This window comes from Canis lupus, chromosome 18, assembly GCF_048164855.1.
Source record: "Canis lupus baileyi chromosome 18, mCanLup2.hap1, whole genome shotgun sequence".
NCBI classification, from domain to species: Eukaryota; Metazoa; Chordata; class Mammalia; order Carnivora; family Canidae; genus Canis; species Canis lupus.
This window is the reverse complement of record NC_132855.1, coordinates 57,582,313-57,603,839: the sequence shown is the minus strand read 5'-3', so window position 1 is coordinate 57,603,839 and position 21,527 is coordinate 57,582,313. Positions and strand designations below refer to the sequence as shown.

The following is a 21,527-nucleotide window of genomic DNA, read 5'->3' as shown; positions in this document are numbered from 1 at the left end:
AACACACAAAGCAATTTGTAGTGGAAAAGTGGAAAGTTGCTCCAGGATTCAGAAAGAACTGTCTGGAGAGGACTACATGAATTGGAGGCATACAAACCAATCCCAGAACATCATCAGTGATAAGTCACATTGATAGGAGTTATTCTTGAAACGATTTGATGAGAATAGCACTTTATCTCTCTGGTTTGCCTTCCCCAAACCCATAAGCCCAGTCTAATCATGAGAAGAGATTAGGCCAACCCGTATTGAAGGACATCCTGCAAAATACCCAACCAGTTTTTCTCCAAACTGTCAAGGTCATCAAAAACGAAGAAAAGTCTAAGAAGCTGTCACAGTCTAGATGAACTTAAAGAGACAGAATGACTGAATATATTATGATATCCTAGGTGGGATCCTGGAACAGAAAAAGGACATTAGGTAAATCTAAGAAAATTCTAATAAAGACATTAGTTTATAGTAATGTATCAATAATGGCTCATTAGTTGTGATGAATGTACCATACTAATGTAAGATGTTAACAGTAGGGGGGAACTGGGTGTGATATGTATGGAAAGTCTGTACCATCTTTTCAACTTTACTCTGAATCTACAACTAAAAATAAAAATTCTAATAAAAGAATCAATCCCTGGACCCCTAATAGACACATGAACATTTGAAAATGAACTGAGGTGTGGAACTCTATTAGTAACTAGAATTTTGGGAACTGGGAGGAAGGTGCACAGTGATTGGAGAGGCATCAATATCACAGCCAAATTCAAAACAAGCAAAAAAGAAAACCATGGTCATTTTATATTGCTTGACTTGAACATTTCTAAAAATGATTAAACAAATCAAATAATCAACAAAATTGCAATAGAAATCGTCTGATGGTGTGCAAATTTGCCAATTACATGAAATTACATTCCTGCAAGAGTAAAACATCTGTCCTGTCCTGTGCCTGACTGTGTTGGGAGAATGAAAGATTCTGAATAAATTACATAAATATAGCATAGGACAGTGTTTCCCAGAAGTAGTCCAATGGAAGCAAAGTCCTGTAAGATGCTCTATGGAGAGAGAATTCACTGCTAAGTTTGGGAAACACTGCATTGCTGTTAATGTGGCTAGTGTGACTGTAGAGCTGAATTTTTAGTCTAATTTAGTTTAAATTTAAATAGCCACACAGGGGTAGTGGCTACTGTATAGGACAGTGCAGTATCTAGAATATATTACATAACATGGGTACTGCAGGCACAGTTTCTGAGTTTGCAAATACTTGTAGAACAAAAATAGTGATAAATTTGAGAAATGTTCTATTACAACTATGATGAAATTCAAAAGGGACATGTGCAATAATTCTGTAAATTTAAGGAATAGAAATTCTGGTTTTACACTAGCAATGATGATCAGAAACAATCACAGGTTAAATGTTGGCATTAAAGTCCTCGCACCAAAAAAATATGATGACCCCTCCTGGGTGGCTTAATAGCAATATGGCATGAATGGCCCTACTAGCACTGTCAGTACTTAATCTTGGTCCTGGGCAAGAAAGTGATGTAGTGGAGAAAAAATTAAACTGGGAATTTGAAGGCTTGCTTCCATTCCAGTTCAGGCATCGACATACAGAATGACCATTATGAAGCTTTAATTTCCTCATGTGCAAAATAAATGAGTTGGACCAAACGATTTCTAAGATCCCTAGCACTAATCCCACTTTAAGAAAGAAGTATAATTTGTGCATGGATATTCATCACAGCATTATTCATAATAGCCAAGAGGTGGAAGCCACCCAAATATCCACTGATAGATGAATGGATTAAAAAAAAAGGTGGTATATACATACAATGCAATATTATTCAGCCATAAAAAAAGCAGGAAATTCTGTCACATGGGCCACACTACAACATGGATGAATCTTGAAGACATTACACTAAGTGAAATAAGCAAGTCACTAGTAGATAAATACTGTATGATTCCACATATATAAGGGGGTATCTAAGGCTAAACTGATAGAAACAGGAAGTAGAATGTGGTTACCCAGAACTGGGAAGGAGGGGGAAATGGAGAATGGTTCAATGGGTCTAGAGTTCCACTGTGCAAGATGAAAAAGTTCTAGAGATCTGCACAATAATATATTCAATACTGCTGCACTGTATACTTAAAAATGGTTAAGAAGGGGGCACCTGGGTGGCTCAGTTGGTTAAGCGTACGACTCTCGGTTTTGGCTCAAGTCACGACCTCTCTTTCTCTCTCTCTCTCACTCTCTCTCTTTCAAATACATACATACATACATACATACTTAAAAATGGTTACAATGGCATATTTAATATTACGTGGTTTTTTTTACAATAAAAAAAGTGGATAAAAAATTGTAAAACTAACACTGTGATTCCCAAACCAATTCTAGGAACCAAAATTATGACATCTACTCACCCTGGAGGTTAAAGGGCTATTTTAACCCTCTGGTTTCTCAGACTGGAAAAGACTAGGGTATGATGTTTTATTGCTTATCATCTGTGCACATGGGCTCAGCAAGAACTTCAGTCACGGGAACCACAAGCAGAGGCGGATAGCTTGGGTCAAAGGAACCTATAGAAGTGCCCCACTTTCACAAACAGCCAAGCTCACCATCCAAGAGAGTGTGCGTGGACCTGCTCTGGGCTCCAAATTCTGCCACATTTGGTTGCCCTTAATTCAGAGACTGAGACTGTCAGGCCAGAAGTCTTTACTATCTAGAGATGGGCAGGTAGGGGTTGTGGAAGTATTTCAGATACATCTAGTATTTTATGGAGAAAATATTCAACAGTTAATTTCTGAAGAACAGGACAGAAGAAAGGGGGGTAGACTGAAGGAAGGCATTTTAGGGGGGAAAAAAAAAAGAAAGAAAAAATGACCTCCCAGATAGTTAGGTTACTTAAAGAGCAGAATATGTAATTAAGGAAGTTTTAGAATCTCTAATCCTGGAGTGGTTTTTTGTTGTTGTTTGTTTGTTTGTTTTTTTACAGAAACCAAGACAGAGAGGAGGCCCCCTGAGGACGCAATGTAGACAAAATAAGCCCTTGAGCCCCTCAGGTTCTCTGGAGTCTATTTTTAAAAGCCACACATCTCTAAAACAAAAGAATACAATATAAAGGAAAATCATTAATGTTCAAATTGAATACACTCCAACGATTTTTATGTAGGTCACACTTGCTGAGAATTTTCTTAACCATAACAGTTAATCTCAGAGTCTTTGTTTAGGATCCTTACACACAGCAGAGAGTACAAAGGACAGATGTTATCTGGAGTCTGTACTACAAGGCTGAAACTGTGATCAATGGGGGAAAACTGTGTATAAACCTAGACCCTGAATGCCCAATGCGAAACATGATCCTGTTCGACTTCTCTGTGCTGAAAACATGTCCTGAACCTCAAGGGATTCTAGAAGAGAGAGCAGGAGACAGAGTTGCAGGTGGGGAGAAAAGCAGAGTCAGAAAACAAGGCTTAAACAAAGAGAATCAGAGAAACCCATGAGAGACTGTTGAGCTGGGTCAATCCATGACTTTTCTGGAACTGTTTCTGGAGCTCTTGGCAAAAATGCTCTTTTTGTCTGGGATCAAATAATCCTGGGGTTGCTGGTGGTCAACGATGTTGCCATATAGAAAGTGCTTGCCTGGGATCCCTGGGTGACGCAGCGGTTTGGCGCCTGCCTTTGGCCCAGGGCGCGATCCTGGAGACCTGAGATCGAATCCCGCGTCGCGCTCCCAGTGCATGGAGCCTGCTTCTCCCTCTGCCTGTGTCTCTGCCTCTCTTTCTCATTCTGTGTGACTATCATAAATAAATAAAAAATTAAAAAAAAAAAGAAAAAAAGAAAGTGCTTGCCTGAGATGGAAAGCAACAAAGAGAAACTACCAAGAGACAGAGGAAAGGAGAAAGAAGGGTGGGGTGGGGGGCAGAGAGAAAGAGAATGAGAGCGTGCAGGAGAGCATGCACAGGTGTGTGAGCATGTCTGTGACATGAGGCTATCTTGTCAACCTGGATCCGGCCACACCTGAAGTCTTTGATTTACTAGTTTTATGAGTCAATGCATTATTTTTCCTTCAATTAGTCTGTTTCTTTCAATGGAAAGAATCCTAAGAAGTAAGTATGAGGAAGATAAGAGTGGTGGGGGATACCAGGAGAAGGAACCAAGGAATGTTCTAGGACAAAAGTTAGAGCGGTGCCTTTGATGTAGTCAGAACCTATCTGAGGTGAGGAGAGCCTTTCAAGTGTGAAGAGACAGAGTGACATTTAAGCAAACACTAAAAGAGACAGAAAAATTATCTTTGAAGAAATGTCAGCTTTCACCTCTTGGACAAATGGACAACCACGTCCTGGCACTAAAATGCAGTACTCTCTTCTGTATGATGTGAGATGTTTCGGGTGGACAACAGTCCTGCTGTAGTATCTGGAGAGATACTCTACTATGAAAATAATTTTCTGAAAAATTCTTCCACTCCATCAACATCAATAGCTTCTTCATTATACCAAAGCCTGGTGTTCACCAAATAGTTAACAGAATATGGAGCCAGAAACCAACCTGAAATCTTCTTTTCTGGATTTCTTCCCATCGGGCTGAGTACCCACGACTGCTAGATAAAAGGCTGGCATTTTCTTCACGTTATCTAGCTTCTAGATTTGGAAACACTTTTGTTGAGGCAATCATTTGGTTCACTTTTCATAAAGAATAATAAAGACCTATCCCTTCTTCCCTTTCTAGAGTCACACTGAACATGGAGCAATCAAAGTAACCCATTATCAGAGAATTCCCTGCTTTGCTCAAATCATAAACATCAATGGGCATCTCTCCTGGGAATTCAAAGAACAGACGAGTGTGGGTGAGCCAGGCTTGTTGTTAGCAGAATAAACCAGGTTCGCTAAATGCTTTGTTTTAGCAAAGACAACATAAGTAGTGATTACAGCTCACTTGGGTTTTATAATGATCATCAAAATGCTGACAGTCACTTAAATCACTCACTGGGTGGAATAATCACCCTGAAAGGAACTGAGAGAGTACAGCTTGTATTATAAAATGGAAGTGAACACAGGCGACAAAGTATTAATGGGTGTGGTAGACGAGGTCTTTGTCAGAATAACAGATGATTAAAGACAAGAATTAGACATCACGTGAACTGGTAACTCTCAGTGACATGAACACAACAGGTAAATCGTGCAATTACAAAGTGGAGCATAACTTAGAGAACATCCTTCTCCTTTTGAAAACAGCCAATGCCAGGCTAGCTGTGTGAATCACTCAGGGGCTTGCTGTGAGGTTATGGACTATTTTGCCTTGCAAAAACCCTTTTAAGATGGACAGAGTAGAAATCTAGAATGCTGAGCCACTGGAAATAAGGATTGCTTATTAACACTGCTGGCCCACCAAACAAGAGGGCCTCTTCCAGACATCACTGGTAAACGGACTAAACTGACCCCTAGCAGCCCTACAATTGTCAAGGTCAAAGGAAACCAGGAAAGAAGTATGTGTTCCCTTTTCAGAACTCTTTGGCAATTAGCAAAAGGGAAATTAGCTCTGACTTTTATTTTTGGTGGAGCGGGGTGGGGCTGGGAGATAAACTGGATGGTTGAGCTTACCGCTTCTGACGGGTTGCCTGATGCAGGATAAGAAAGTCGAGGGCCTTTAAAGAATACCTCCTTTCGCAGATCTGCTCAGACCCAACCCTGTGCCCAAACTGTCCCATTCTTACAGATGCCGAGAATACATACGTGTCATTGTAGCCACAGGTAAAAAGTAATGTTAAATAATAAGCACGAAAATAAAAGTATAAATCAAAAGTAGTATTTCAAGATTTCTAGAATCAGAGCATATAATCTCGCTCATGCTTCCTCCATTCTCCCCACCCACCACTGAGCTCCAGGATAGCTAAGCTATATCACCAGCATGAGGCTCGTGAAGCAGTGGGTGTTCAAGGGAATCCGAGACTCCAGGAGCCCGTATTTCAGGGGACAATTTACCCCCGTGAGCTTCATCCACACCTCTTCCACCTTGAGGCTGGAAACCCTGCTTAACCATATCACGACTTTTCAGAAGACAATGACAATAAATAACTTACTCTGAGGTTCGCGATCCAAACAATGCTGGCCTTTTCCTTCTAATTATGGCCTAACAGCTAACTCTAATATTAAGTTTAAAGCTGATTTTGATTCTTTCATGTTACTGCTATTATTTTACTTTTTCTTGTTGTTTATTTATGCATTTGAATCTGTCAGCACCTTTATTCCTTCTTCCTATTGTTTTTTTTCTTTGCTTCTTTTTTTTATCTTTGCTTCTATTTTAATGACCTAACACATACTTCTGAACCAATGCTTTGAAATGTGCCCTAAAGTATTTATCTTATAGCTAGTGCATAAAGTGGCCATGCCCTAAGTTTGCAAATTATTTTTCTCAGAGTCATTGGTCCTCAATTGGAAAAAAGTTCCCTGGTTTTAATTCATATCCTAGCTCTTTCTTGCCTTGAATTCTGTAAGTCATCTTCAGCCATCCCTTTTCGGGAATCACTGTTTTTCTCATGGTCTCTATTTCCTGGATCCTTCGTTACTTCTATCATTCTCTTGTTAGACACTTTTCATTAGCTTTATAGTGGCTAAAATGTAAACATCAGCTGCGTACTCAGCTCTGAGACTCAGTTTATACCCTTGAGAAGTTGTAAGGAGGACAAAGGTAACGCTCTCTGTTCTTGAGACACAGTGGTGTGTTCTCACATGATTTACTGTTTTGAAGGTTTAACATGAAGCTGTGTGAACGTGAACCTTCTTTGGCCTTCCACACCCTACACAGGGAAGCTGAGATTACTTCTTATAGCAGAATCACAAAATATGAGAGGTGCTTCCCAAGTAGAATTCTTGCACAGATCTAGCACAGGATCTTCTGACAACCTGGATGTTTCCTCATATGGGACAGGTATATGCGCCCGCCTTTCAAATGTGACTACTCAGTCTAGTTCCTCTGCTGTCCCCACAACCGCCGCCGTAACAGATACTTACTCTGAGATGTAGAAAGATTGGAGAAGGCTGACTTTGTCCGACCTGCTAGCCACTCCAGGCTTTCGTGCATGTTGGCCAATGCTTTGAGGTCACTGACATCACGGAGGATGTCTTGTGGAGGGATTAATTTGTCACCCAGGTTCCCGATAAGAACTTCTGACTCCTTGCCGAAGGCTGCCCTGAGAAACAAATCAGAAACATAATTCACATTCAGCATGGAAAAGAGAGGGGTGGGCAAAACTTTTTTTTAGGCACGTCTAGCACAGTGGTTGTTATTTGTCAGTGTTTCATAGCATGCCATCTTTCCTAGGTTTAATGTTGTGAGAAAGCTATCATTTACTTGCTTAAAATCACTTCAGTAGGAGAAAGATTGATCTTTTTTTTTTTTTTAAGATTTTATTTATTCATGAGAGAGAGAGAGAGAGAGAGAGAGAGGCAGAGACAGAAGCAGGCTCCCTGTAGGGAGCCCGATGTCGGACTCAATCCTGGGACTCCAGGATCATGCCCTGGGCCAGAGGCAGGCGCTCAATTGCTGAGCCACCCAGGTGTCCCAGAAAAAGATCGTTCTTAGAAGAATGGGGTTGCCCTGATGCTCATACCTTCAATAGGAACCAGCACAGGCCTCACCTAGACAGTGATGGTCCCTGGGGATGGCTTTGGTGCTTGCTCTCCTGTGGGCTTTTTCTTGCCTCTTCTGCTATGGACGTTGACCAATACAGCATAGGGCATTAAAAACATACATGATTTGAAGGTTATTATAATAAAACTACCAGGTTAATCAGCTAGAAAATGTTTTAAAATGTTCAAAAGCAAAGAAGGTCCAGCCTCTTTAAGAGAGATTAGAGTTGAGATGGATGACAGGCCTCATTCGCTCACTATTTACTGGTTGTAAAAGGGACCCAAAGCAAATAAACTCCAGGGCACCAAGGTATGTACTATTAGAAAAGAGAGACCAATTAAAAATCAGTGCTGGATCCTTTTACTGACTAGAAAAATACAGTCAGGTGGCCTTCACACAAAGCCCAGCATGTTCATAATGTTTCTGGGAGGGGGAGACTGAAAAGTTGAGTCCTGTGAGGTCACAGAAGGAGGGAGTCAGAAGGGCCCTTGGAGACAATCCGGTGCTGCTGCCACCGCCCGGATGCAGGAGTGGAGGCTCGGATGGGAATTCACTGTGTCCACGTGACATACAAGTGGCAGAGCCGGGGCTCTAATTTCCCCAGCACCCGTTCTTTCATGAAGACAGAGGGCTGAAATGACAGATGACGGAGGATGCTAGGGAGAGAAATCCTGTCTTTTATGGAAAGTTCCACGTAGGTGGGGAAGCAGAGCCGCCGCTGGTGAAGGTTGCAACAGGCACCTAGAGAGTTTTCTGTCAGTCCCAAGGCTTTCTAAAACCTCCAACACCTTAAGCAAGCCGAAGCAAAGGCTTTATTTAAGTAGAAGAAACCAAATTAAGTTTCAAGCCAGCCGGGATGAGAAACAGCTGACATGGAGCCAGAACGATGCTTAATTGACGCATCGGCAGGTAGTGCCCGGCGCTGTAGCAGACGCTCCACGTTCAGAGAAACAACTGCTGTGAATTAAAAGCTGGTTAAAGAATGTTTATGCTACCAGTAGTGACTCACCATTAGGCTTCTTACATCAACAGAGGGTTATATATATGTTTTTTAAAGTAAAAGTCGTAATTGATCGACTGAGTTGGATAAGCTGAGGTCACGGAGGCAATGGAAATCCAGGACGGGAACCAGGAGTGTGTACCACTTTACTTAGGGGACTTGTAAAAGGTCTTGGGGTGGGACCCACGTGGTCTGCATCTCTAACTAGTTTCAGGCTATTGTCTGGGAAGCATGCTTTCTTTGAGTCCTAAGAGTTAGAGCACAGGCTTCAAAGTCACACAAACCTGGCACCGAATCCCGACTCTGCCGTCTACTGTTGTGATGTTGGGTTCACTTCTCTGAGCATCGTTAGCTAGGGGTGATGGTGCTGACCTCAGATGAAGTCATGCAGAAATAGGAGGGGGACTTTATAGACCTTTACTGGGAAAATTTCAGTAATTCCAAAAGTAGAGAGAAGGGTACAACGATCCCCCGCGGGGGAGTCTTCTTTCATCTATCCTGATCCACTTCCCAACCCCCTTGGAGGATTTTGAAACAATCATTCTGGTGATGTGAAGTGCATGACCCAGTGCATGGAACTTGGTGAAAGCTAACAGGCTGTAGCTATTACTGTTCTACGGTCTGTTGAGATGGCTGGTTTATTTGATGTCGACCCAGGGTAATGCTATGATGAATGAATTGAAATAGATGAGTCATCAGAAGTAAGTAAATTAGGGCTAGTTTTACAAATGGAACCTTGTAACATCACAGTAAATGTCACTGTGTCTGACTCCACTCTTCCCAGAATCTTCAAGAGGTCAATCACTGATACAAACCACTAGTCACCTGGCCAGTATCCATTACCCCATTGCCTTCTTAGAGGATGCTGTGTGGTGGTCAATGAGACATAAACTGAAATCAGCGGCTTTTTTTTTTTTTTTAAGATTTTTATTTAATTTCACAGACAGGAGGGAGAGGAAGGGAAGAGGAGAGAGGAGAGTGTGCGCTCACTCAAGAGCATGAGCATGAGGGGGAGGGAGGGGCAGAGGGAGGAAGGGAGCCCATCCCAGGACCCTGGGATCGTGACCTGAGTGGAAGGCCAACGCTTCACAGACTGAGCCACCCAGGCGCCCCAGTTAATGGGCTTCCAAGAAAGCTCCTTTAAGCAGTCTTAGCTGGCAGGGGCCTCTCTTGCCCTCTCCCTTTCTGGAATGCAGTCACAGAAGCTGCAGTAGTGCTTTCCAAACATCAAGTGACCTTGAGCATGAAAATAATGCTGAGAATAATTGAGCCAAAGAGAGGAGGACATGGGTGCATTAGGCCACCATGGAGCTGCAGTGCAGCCCCAGACAGTGCACTTCTGGGCTTTGTGTTACAGGAGGGATGATGAAACTCTATTTGTTTCACTGCTCCCAGCCCCTAAATGCAATTCCTAACTGACACGATTATCTAATTAGCATAAATGATGTCACCCTCAGAAACTTTCTCTGCATTCAGACATCCCTAAAAATCAAGTTACTGGGAAACACAAACAATGCGTCCTCCTCCCTGATCTGAGCCCAGCAGACAGAGTGTCTCCTCTGTGGCTGTCACTCAGGCAAGTTGTAAATATTTAGTTTTCTTAATCTGTCCTTATCTATCAACTCTCCCAGCCCCTTAATCATCTTTGATAGATATAACACAAAAAATGCTTCTGAGCTGGGTGGTTAAAAAGCAACAGGGGAGGCTAACGGCTTTGAAAAACAAGCTCGGAGGCATTTTTATGCATGTAGGTGTAACCCTGGGTGGGATGTGACAATCAAGACAAATGTATTTATGTAGGAGTCTAATCTGTTCGTGTGGGGATCTTTGGGCCTTGGGCATGTCTGCCGCGCGCTTCCAGCACTGGATGCCTATACCATTTCCCTTTGGCTCACTCACATTTGCTTAACCTCCTCCGACGGGAGAGCAACAGACTGAGAAAAATACAAACCACCTCATGTTGAATACATAGCAGACATCTCATTTGACAGGAATCCATAATCACCGCCTAACGACGCACAGAAACCATGATGCAGGGAATCGATGATTGACAGCTATAACCATTTCACACACAAAATCATTCCTTCGAGGATTTGTGTGTGTCAAAGAGTGTGGTGGATGGTTTTTATGTGGTACAGTAACCTTAAGGGGATGGCTTTTGCTGCTCAACTAGAGATCTTTTTCTAAACCCTTTAATTCCTTAAATAAATTATGGTATATCCATACTATGGAAAACTATGCAGTCATTAGAAATTATAGAGTAAAAACACTGGATATTGTAGAAAAATGTTTGCTAAATGGCTTATTGGTAGCCACGATCCCCTGCTGAGTAAAATAAGCTGTTCTCAAGCTGTACATACTGTGGATATTAAAAAAATTAAATGATTATATGTCTGTATGAACTAAAAAAGACTGGAGAGCTACGTACCAAAATGTTAACTGTGTAGTTGGGTCATACTTTGTGCTTCCCTGTGTTCTGCATATTTTCTCTAAATAGCATGTGGACCCTATAACTAAAAACAAAACTTGGAAACCCTACCACAAATGAGGGAACTTTTGAAGGGACACAATCAAGAATTTTAGCAGGGAGAGGCACCTGGGTGGCTCAGTGGTTGAACCTCTGGCCCAGGGAGTGATCCTGAGGTCCCGGGATCGAGTCTTGCATCAGGTTCCCTGCATGGAGCCTGCTTCTCCCTCTGCCTGTGTCTCTGCCTCTCTCTCTCTCTCTCTCTCTCTGTGTCTCATTAATAAATAAATAAAATCTTTAAAAAAACAAAAGAATTTTAGCAGGGAAAATTAGAGGACGTGGATATTATGGTGACTTAGCCAAACTGGGAGGCAGAGAGTGGCTGGCTGGCCTGAGAGCTGGTTTGGACAGAGGATGCAGGCTTCCTCAAGAGGCGTCTGAGGGTCCACTATGGAGGGTCCTGTTGCCAGGACGACTGCTACCCAGCTTCTGGACCAATACTGTTTCCTCTTTATAGATCTCAACTTTTACGAACTCTTCATCTTTGGCTGAGCCCACTAATGAAGGAAGACGTGACATGTGTTTGAGGGAAACAGGCAGCAGAACAATCACTGTCTTGAGAAGGTGGAGTAACAGAAATTCAGAAGTAACAGGCACTCGTTCATGGCCCACAGGGAACAGGAATCAGAGCTCAGAGCTTGTGCATTCTGGGGACGGAGCCCCTGTGAGGAGCCAGGCTCATCAGCAGTAGGCCGACATACTCACGTAGGTGCCTATGAAGCTACAGTAGTGTCAAACCTGTGAAGCTTCATTTTAGCACACAATTATAATCTTTAAAGAGCTTGATCTGACAGGAATTCATTTAAGAGATTTTTGTCAAGAGTGTAAAACCTGTTTAATTTAATTTTACCCCACAATTATAATCTTTAAGTAGGTCTATCTGACAAGAATTCATTTAAGAGAATTTTACCAAAGATGCTGAAAATTGTCTCCATTTGGTCTTTAAATAGTTCTGTTAGTGGCTGAAATTTTAGAAAGGCCCCTGCACCCCCCAAAAAGAATTCTGCATTTTCAGCAGACTGAATGCACTGATGAAAGAAACATCACAAATAGCTTCAAAATGATTGATCTGCAGATCTGGGCCTTATTTGGTCACGTGACACGGACACTCAGACTCACTGCTTGCTCTCCCTGCCAATTCCCCCACAACGCCCAGTCTTCCATCGTGGCTTCCTACTGCTGATCCCTGCTATGTGAGAATTGCCTACCAGCCCTGGGGGCAGAGCCTCTCCACTCTCTTTCGTCTCTGATCCAGGTCAAGCAAGGAAGAAGAGCAAGAACTGGCTCACAGAGCCAAACAGACTCAGACATCTTATCCAGGCTGTAGCAGCCACTTGAAGGATGGAACTGCTTTCCCTGCCTGAAACATGCCTACTAGCCCCACTGTTAGACATCCTCAAGGTCTTACTCATGCTCATGATATCCTACTCCACAATGTTTTTGGCCAAGAAACTTATTTTACTGCAAAAGAAGTATAAGGCAGGGCTGATGTTCCTGGAATTTCCTTCTTGTTGCATACCCCCCCCCCCCCAAAGGAGCTGGCCTGACAGAGGTCAAAGGGCAGGATTCAGCTAGGGGTCAAAAGGAACAAAAGCAGGAAAGGTCCCTCCTCTCGTGATTAGAAACACTTATGGAAGGACGCCTGGGTGGCTCAGTGGTTGAGCATCTACCTTTGGCTCAGGGCATGACCCTGGGATTCTGAGATTGAGTCCTATATCAGGGTCCCTGCAGGGAGCCTTCTTCTCCCTCTGCCTAGGTCTCTGCATCTCTCTCTGGGTCTCTCATGAATAAATAAAATCTTTAAAAAAGAAAAGAAAAAAGAAAAGAAAAGAAAAGAGAAGAGAAGAGAAGAGAAGAGGAAAAGAAAAGAGAAAAGAAAAGAAAAGAAAAGAAAAGAAAAGAAAAGAAAAGAAAAGAAAAGAAAAGAAAAGAAAAGAAAAAGAAACACCGAGGTTCTCCTCTTGCTCTCTCCCCCAATTTTGGGGTAGGTGGGTTTTCAGGTATTCAGGAAGGACTGTTTTCCAGAAGACAGAACCACGACTGCGTTAAAACTGGTAGCAGAGACCGTCTTCTGGGCTCTCACCACTGAACCAACAGCAGAGGGAGCTTACTGTGACGCCAGTGGGGAAGTGTGTAGCTTCTGCACTGCAATGGCAGGCAGGCCGACGTCAGATTCCCTGGGACCCATCTTCGTGTTTCCGTGTCCATAGTGAAATTGAGGGAAAACCCAGGCCAACCTAATAAAGACAGGACTGCTAAGAAGTCAGCCCTTTCAGGAACAAAGGCTCATTAGTTCAAGACATACGGTGGGGGTGAGCTCTGATGAGCTGAGGTGTGGGCAGAGGGCAAGAGCACTGTGGGATGGGTGGGTACAGGAAGGAAGGAAGAAGTAGCACCTGCTGCCTGTGAGCGTATCTACTCGTATACCAATCAATGGTTTCTTTTTGTTTTCCACTTTCCCTACTACTTTTTATCTGTAGTAAAATATATGTAACATAAAACTGACCATTTTAGCCATTTTTAAATATACGGTTCCGTGACATTAAGTATATTCATGATATATGACCACCATCACTATCCTTTTCCAGAGCTTTTCCATCATCCCAAATGAAACTCTATGCCCATTAAACCAACTTTCCATTCTGTCTTTCCCCCTGCAAACTATTATTCTAGTTTGTGTTTAGGAATTTGCCTATTCTAGACATTTCAGTGAAGTGGAATCATACAATATGTGTCCTGCATCAGGCTCATTAGCATGTTTTCAAGGTTCACCCATGGTGTAATATCAGAGTCTCATTCCTTTTTTAAGGTGGAATTATATTTCAGTGTTATGTACATACCACATACTGTTTATCCATTAATTGGCTGATGGGCATTTAGGCTGTTTCTACCTTTCGGCTGTTGTCAATAATACTTCCACGCATGTAGGTAGGTGTACAAGTATCTACGTCTCTGTTTTCAATTCTTTTGGGTACAGAGAAGTGGAATTGCTGCGTAATATGGTAACTCTTTTGTTTAGCTTTCTAAGGAATTCCCAAACTGTTTTCCACTGTGACTATACCATTTTACATTCCTACCAGCAATGCACAGGGGTTCCATTTATTCTATATCTTTGCTAAAGTTTGGTATTTTCTGGTTTTAAAATTTTTAATTGATTTTTTAATAACAGCCACCCTAATGGGTTTGAGGTGATATCTACCTCATTATCTTATATGAGGAGCTTGTAGTGATCAACTTGCCAATTTTTGTTTTCTCCTTTTTTTTTTTTTTTTTTTAAAGGGAAGGAGAGAGAGGTGCGAGGAGAGGCAGGAGGAAAGGGAGAGAGATCTTAAGCAGTCTCAATACCTAGTGTGGAGCCCAATGTGGGGCTTGATTTCACAACCCTGAGATCACAACCTGAGCCAAAATCAAGAATTGGATGCTTAAACCAACTGAGCCACCCGAACTTTCCAATTTTATTCAGAGGTCACCAGATATGAGGCGCCACATCTGATTTGACCATGGAGGACACTGGAAATTTTAGGCTTGAGATGAATACCATGAGTGATGAGCAAAACTCTCCCTTACTGGGAAGAGGGGGAGGGAATGCCTTTATATGATGAATAGCACCTGGTATTAAGCAGAAGTAGGACGTTCTAAAATATAGGCATATGGGTGAGAATGGAATCAGAGTAACAAAAAGGATAAGATGCTAAAAGTCCTAGGCCTGGCTGCCCTAAGACCTATTCCTCATTTTTCCCTTGCTCTGATCTCTACCTAGGGGGGCAGGGAGGGAAGGGGAACTGACCCCTACAGGCTGTTTTCTAGGTTCCCAGTTGGGTACTAATGAAGGCAGGCCCTGGGTGGGGGACACTGAAAGGCAACGGGAAAGGAAAAGGCAGGGCATTTACCCCCTGCCCTCTCTGCCTTCCGGGTGATGTCTCTAGCAACAGATGCATCTCCTTCTTGGCTCCAGGACCTACCATGCTGTGTTCTAATAAATTCCTCTGTCCTTTGGCAGTCCAGCTAAAGGGAGGTAATGGCTTCTTGCTGTTGCTAATCTATGGGTTATCTTAATGTTTTTGTTTGATACATCTTCATTAAAATGTATAACCAATTCCCTGCATTAAATTCTCTCGGAGGTAAACAGCTGACGTCATTTCTATTTTCCACGTTAGCCTTGACTTACATGTTAGACCTAATGATGACATCTGGCCATATTCAATGCTGTTGGGGATTGAGTCAATTATTTGGCATGGGAATTAATTAGCTCTGCTGGATAGGCAGAGAAAGTGAGACATGTTAGGGTGACCTGTAGAGATCACTTAGCCAGTATCTGTCAGAGCCTAAACTGACGAAGGTTATAAAAAGGTCTGGTCACCTACCTAGATTCCTAATAATACTCACTGATTCTATCGAGATGTGACTATGACACATCCATTTATCATGTCTGCTTTTTACAACTGCTCAATCTTCAACCCTTTCAAAACTTAATTTGTCTGTGTCAAAAATAATGGGGGCAATACCATTCTGATGGGTCCTTTAATCAGGTTTTCAAAAACTGTTTTTCTAAAATGATCTTGGGTAAACCCTCATAAATAAGAATAAAATAGCCCAGTTATCTTGATTACAATATTATTTCTTTCTTCCTAGAAACTGCTAAAACTCATCACTAAGTCTATCCTTCACTGGTTTTCATGCATGTGCATTTCATCGCACACTCTTATGTGAATAGCTATTTTTCACGTTTAATAAGCAATTGGTCCTCTATAGAAATTTATCTCCATCAATAATCACAATCAAGGATATTTCATTTGCTTTCTTTGCCCACTGTCCCTCCACGATGCAAAACCTTGCAGTGCTCTGGCTTGGCTAGATGACACTGAACAGACTGCAATTCTGTGCAGAAACAGCCTGGAATGAGTCAGGGTGTTCCCTGCGATCAAGGTGAATATATAAAATATCAGCAACTTCTCTACTTCTGGGTCCTGCTTGGGGCTTAGAACAATATTAATTTATTGTTATTTTTTTCCTAGTTGCTATGAAATTGTAGTTACTGGGTTTCTACTCACAGATGACAGCCAGAAAAATTAATCGTGACCATCATGGGGGTGGCAGGTTTGACCACTGGCTCTTTCTCTTGCTTTATAAAATTGGCTTGCTTACTGCGACAGGTACAAAACACTGGACTCAAGGATTTATGATATTCTGGCACCAAGAGGGATGTTGGTATTTAGTCTTCACTCTGGCTATATATTAAAAGCTGAACTAGAAAAGCATAAACAAAATTCCCCATGCCAAACTCCATCTGCAAAAATTCTGATTTAATTGGTCATGGGTGGGGCTTAGGCATGGGCATTTTTAAAAATAATGGCTTTATCGGGATCTATTTCTTATGTCATAAAATTTACCCATTGAATATGAGCAGTTCAATAGTTTTCTGTATAATCACAGTTAAGTGATCATACAATTTAGAACATTTTCATTACCTCAAAAAATAAACCCTGTACCATTAGACTTCATCCTTATCCCCAACTCCGACCTCCAGCCCTAAGTAAGTGCTAATCTACTTTCTGCCTCTACAGATTTCTCTAATTTGGACATTCATCTATGATTCCTCCTCATATAAATGGAGTCACACGATATGTGATCTTTTGTGATAGGTTTCTTTTACTTAACATCCTTGCTTTCAAGGTTCATCCATGTTCAAGCCTATATTATTACCAAATACTGTTCCATTGTATGGATAACCACATTTTGTTTACCCATTCATCAGTTGATGAACATTGGTTTCCATTTCTAGGCTATTGTGAGTATCCCTGCTATGAGCTCTTACGTATAAATCTTTGTGTGGGTACGTGTTTTCATTTCTCTTGGGAATATATACCTACAAGTACAATTGGTGGGTGACAGGGTAACTATCCTTAACCTTTCAAGGAATTGCCATATTGTTTTCTAAAACTACTGGACCACTTTCCACTAGCATATATGGGTTTCAATTTCTCCACATCCTTGCCAACTCGTGCTATTATCTTTTTTAAAATTACAGTCATCTTAGTAGGCATGAAGAAGTATGTATCGCCTTTTTTTTGAAGAGCATGTATGCATAGGCAGTAAGGGAAGGGCAGAGGGAGAGGAGAGAAAGAATCTTAAGTAGGTTCCATGCCCAGCATGGAGCCAGATGTGGGGCTTGATCTCACGACCCATGAAATCTGAGCCAAAATCAAGAGTCAGACACTTAACTGACTGAGCTACCCAGGTGCCCCAAAGAAATATGTATCTCCTTGTGGTTCTGATTTGCATTTCCTTGATGGCTAATGATATTGAGCACCTTTTCATGTGTTTATTGACCACTTTATGTCTTCTTTAGAGAAATGTCATTTCTGATCCTTTGTTCATTTTTTAATTGGGTTATTTGTCTTTTGGTTATTGAGTCATCCATTCTTTACCAGATATATGTTAGAGATCCATGCCATTACCCAGTCTGTGTCCTAGATCCACTAAAGCCACTAGAATGATTTCCTAGTGCACTAATATGCCACAACCCAGAGTTTGGAAAATATGGTGTTAAAGTCTGCCTGGCTCTGTGAATGTGTTCCTTGACTGGGCCTCCCAAAGACGGGGAACACTGATGAAGCATTTTACAGAAAATCTAAAGCACACAGAGGAAGATGTACTCAATTCTCACACTGTAGCAAAGGTGGGAACAGAGCCAGTTTCTGTTCTTAGTTTACTAATCAGGGCCACAGCCGCCACCGTCCCTCACAAGTTACAATAGCTTTAGGGTTTTACTTTGCCTGGGGATTCTATAGCTTTAGGGTTTCACTTTGCCTGGGGATTCTATAGCCTGAAGGCATAAGAAAACTGCTTCTTATCAAGGAATTAGGCTTTCTTGAGCAGTCCACTCAGGTAGTGCTAAACGGGGAGTGGGGGCGTGGGGGGGGGGGGCATACACACACCTGTCAAATATCAGAGTAGAGTCCCTTAATAACAACAGGCACTTTCCTGCTTTTTAAATCCAAGTCTCATCACAGAAGTCCTTAAAAGTGGAAAATGTTCCCTGGCTGTGGTCAGGGAGAGAGATGTGATAATGGAAGGTCAGAGGGATGCTATGTTGCTACCTTTGAAGATGGAGGAAGGAGACCAAGAAATGAGGACAGGCTCTAAAAGCTGGAAAAGGTGGGGTGCCTGAGTGGCTCAGTGGTTCAGCATCTGCCTTTGGCTCAGGTCGTGATCCCAGAGTCCTGGGATCAAATCCTGTATTGGGCTCCCCATGGGGAGCCTGCTTCTCCATATGCCTGTGTCTCTACCTCTCTCTTTGTGTCTCTCATGAATAAATAAAATCTAAAAAGAAAAAAGGTTGGAAAAGGCCAGGAGGTGGATTTTCCCTTAAAACTTCCAGAAAGGAGCATGGCCCTGCCGACACCTTGATTGTAGCACATATAGACACATGTTAGGCTTATAACCTAGAGAACTGTAAGAAAATGAGTCTGTGTTGTTTTAAGATGCTAGGTCTATGGTAATCTGTTATGGCAGCAACAAAAAATGATTATATCTCTAATGATGTGTGTGGATAGGAGAATGCCCTTGATCTTGGGAGATACATGCTCACGTGTTTAAGAGTGAAAGGTCACAATGTCGGTGCCTACTTTTGATGGTTTGGCAAGAGACAAGTACGTGCATTTATTTGGCGGGAACAGAGTGGGTATGGCAAGATGTTAATGGCCAGGAAATCTAAGTCAAGGTAAACATGCATTCACTGGACTGTTATTTCAACTTTTTTGTGAATTTATCATTAAAAAAAAAAAGTTTAAGTTCAGGAAAAAAAGAAAAAAAAGAAGCGAGGAATAGATGGATAATTGTTGTGCTTTTCAAAATCACTGCCCAAAACCGTTCCTAGGACAGCAGTGTCCCAGGAATCACTTCCTCACTGGATCCCTCGACAGGGCTTCTTAAATTTCTTCCCAGAGCACTGACTTTCTGAGAAATAAGGTTTCGTACCAAGTAGAACATCACATGTATGATGAGACTTTAATGCACCAAATTAAAAACTTGAACAATATTCTGAAAGCAATCAGACATCTCACAACCTGTCTTTGCTATTCTCATTTTATACTTTTTAAATCCAGAAAGAGAAAATTCAGAATGACAGCCAGTTGTGTTCTGATATGTTTAATCCACACAGGCCTCAATGCATAATTTCTTCTGCCAGTCCATCTTTCTGTCCTTATATAAGAATTCTGGAATAGTTGACATAATGTATTCTTATGGGTGAGCACTGTTCACCCATAAGAAAAACTCTTGTGCTCACATAATTTCCCTCTTGAAGAAGAGGGTTTAGAGCCACCAAGGTGATGGCAGGGCAAAGGCATCCTTCTGCTGAAGGCAGTTTACCTCTGTGCAGGTTCCCTAAGAGATACACAAAAGGATCACCTTTTGCATCATGAAGCCCATGGAGGCTGGGATGGTCGCAAAACACGAGGGTTCAAATAGTGAGTCAACAATTAGAGGCCAAGATTCTAATCACAGGTCAATGTAAGTGACTGGGTGAGAAGTCCAAGTGCATGATGGGAGATTCACTATGGAAAAACACAACACAACACGACAAACCTCTGTTTCTATTTGATTGAGAACTGCATAAATCGTACGAGAAATGATTCTTTAAATTTTTTCTGTAATTATAGTTTTGTCATTTTTCTTTTCCAGCAGCATCTTCTTTTGTCTGTATTACTAACAATATAATCTATACATTGAACAGTTAGCTTTTTGATTTCTGGCTAATTTCCAATCACTAATGTAAAATTACAGCTCAGACTGTGAGTAAACAGATAAGTATTTTCACCCTGCTATGGACTGAAATGTATTCCCCAGTCCTGAAATTCATGGGGTGAGTCCCTAAACCCCAAAGTGATGGTATTTAGAGATGGGATCTTTGGGAGGTAATTAAGTTATGGAAGTGGAGCCCTCATGATGGCTTAATACCCTTATATGATTAGACATGAGAGAGATCTCTCTTTCTCTCTCTGACATGTGAGGATATAGCAAGAAAATGGGCCTTTGTAAGCCAGGAAGAGAGCTCTTATTAGGAACCAAATTGGCTGACACCTTGATCTTGGACTTCCTACCTTCTAGGACTGTGAGAAATAAATTTCTGTTGTCTAAGGTACCCAGTCTATGGTGTTTTATTATGGCAGCCTGAGCTGACTAATACATACCCTATATTCTAAGACTCCTTCTATTCTATTCTTTCTCTTCTATCACTCCATTACTGTATATTAAGTAGTAGGTGAGTACAGATATACATTCATGCAACAAGCATTTACTGAGCAACGCTTGTGTGAATCATGCTAGGTCTGGCATTCAATACCCAAATTCTAGATCAATGATATTAGACTCAAGTACTCTGGTCATTAACACTATGCCTTTGATATCAAGTGTCAAATCCTAATTTGACTAGGAACTGGATTTCAAAAGTCTTTCAGGCACTCTGTGCTTTTGGGGCAACGTTGTTCTGGAAAACAACAGTCATTGAAGACTAAATTTTCTTGTAAGATCAACTTAATAATTAAAGGTTGGGATCTGGGGACATAAAATAAATGATGAATGTTTGCAAAAAATATGCCATAAATGTAAAACATACTAAAACCAGAACTCTGGGGCAGCCCGGGTGGCTCAGTGGTTTAGCGCCGCCTTCAGCCCAGGGTCTTATCCTGGAGACCTGGGATCGAGTCCCACGTCGGGCTCCCTGCATGGAGCCTGCTTCTCCCTCTGCCTGTCTCTCTGCCTCTCTCTCCCTCTCTGTGTCTCTCATGAATAAATAAATAAAATCTTTAAAAAATAATAAAACCAGAACTCTGAGTAGTAGCTAAAAATAGTACAAAATGGACAGAATACACTAGGTATATTGATTACAAAAGGTCTCCAGCTACTCTAAAATGTAAATACACAACATAAATATACAACCCTACTGGACATGAAACATGACCTAATGTAATGTATACACACACACACTCCAGCCTATAAATTCTAGAAATAAAGATTGTCATTTACAGAGGAGGGACAGAGGTGCAGAGGAGCGAGGGAAGCTGGCTAAAGACACAGATTTAGGGGCAGGGTGAAGCAGAAGCCTAAAGCTCAGTCTCAGGGTTTGCTCTTCATTTTGTACCACCTTTTTGGAACCAAGTAGAGGAGTACACTGATGTACTAGTGGGCAAGGAGAGTGAAGAATTCCATGGATATTGATACTGGGTTGGGGCCCAGGGTGGCTCAGTCTGTTAAGCATCTGACTCTTGGTTTTGGCTCAGGTTGTGATCTCAGGGTCATGGGACAGAGCTCCGTGTTGGGTTCTAAGCTCAGCAGACAGTCTGCTTGAGATTCTTTCTTTCTCTTTCTCTCTCCTCCTGCCC

General features: G+C 41.8%; 1 protein-coding gene across 3 annotated transcripts in view; it reads right to left on the bottom strand.

The window, feature by feature from the left end:
* Positions 1–21,527, bottom strand: part of EXOC4 (exocyst complex component 4) — a 746,933-nt gene that overhangs the window by 106,184 nt on the left and 619,222 nt on the right. For all 3 annotated transcript variants that reach the window (XM_072784617.1, XM_072784618.1, XM_072784619.1), the window contains exon 14: positions 6,997–7,175. In XM_072784617.1, coding sequence (XP_072640718.1) covers positions 6,997–7,175 — 179 coding nt within the window. The remainder of the gene's footprint in view (positions 1–6,996; positions 7,176–21,527) is intronic.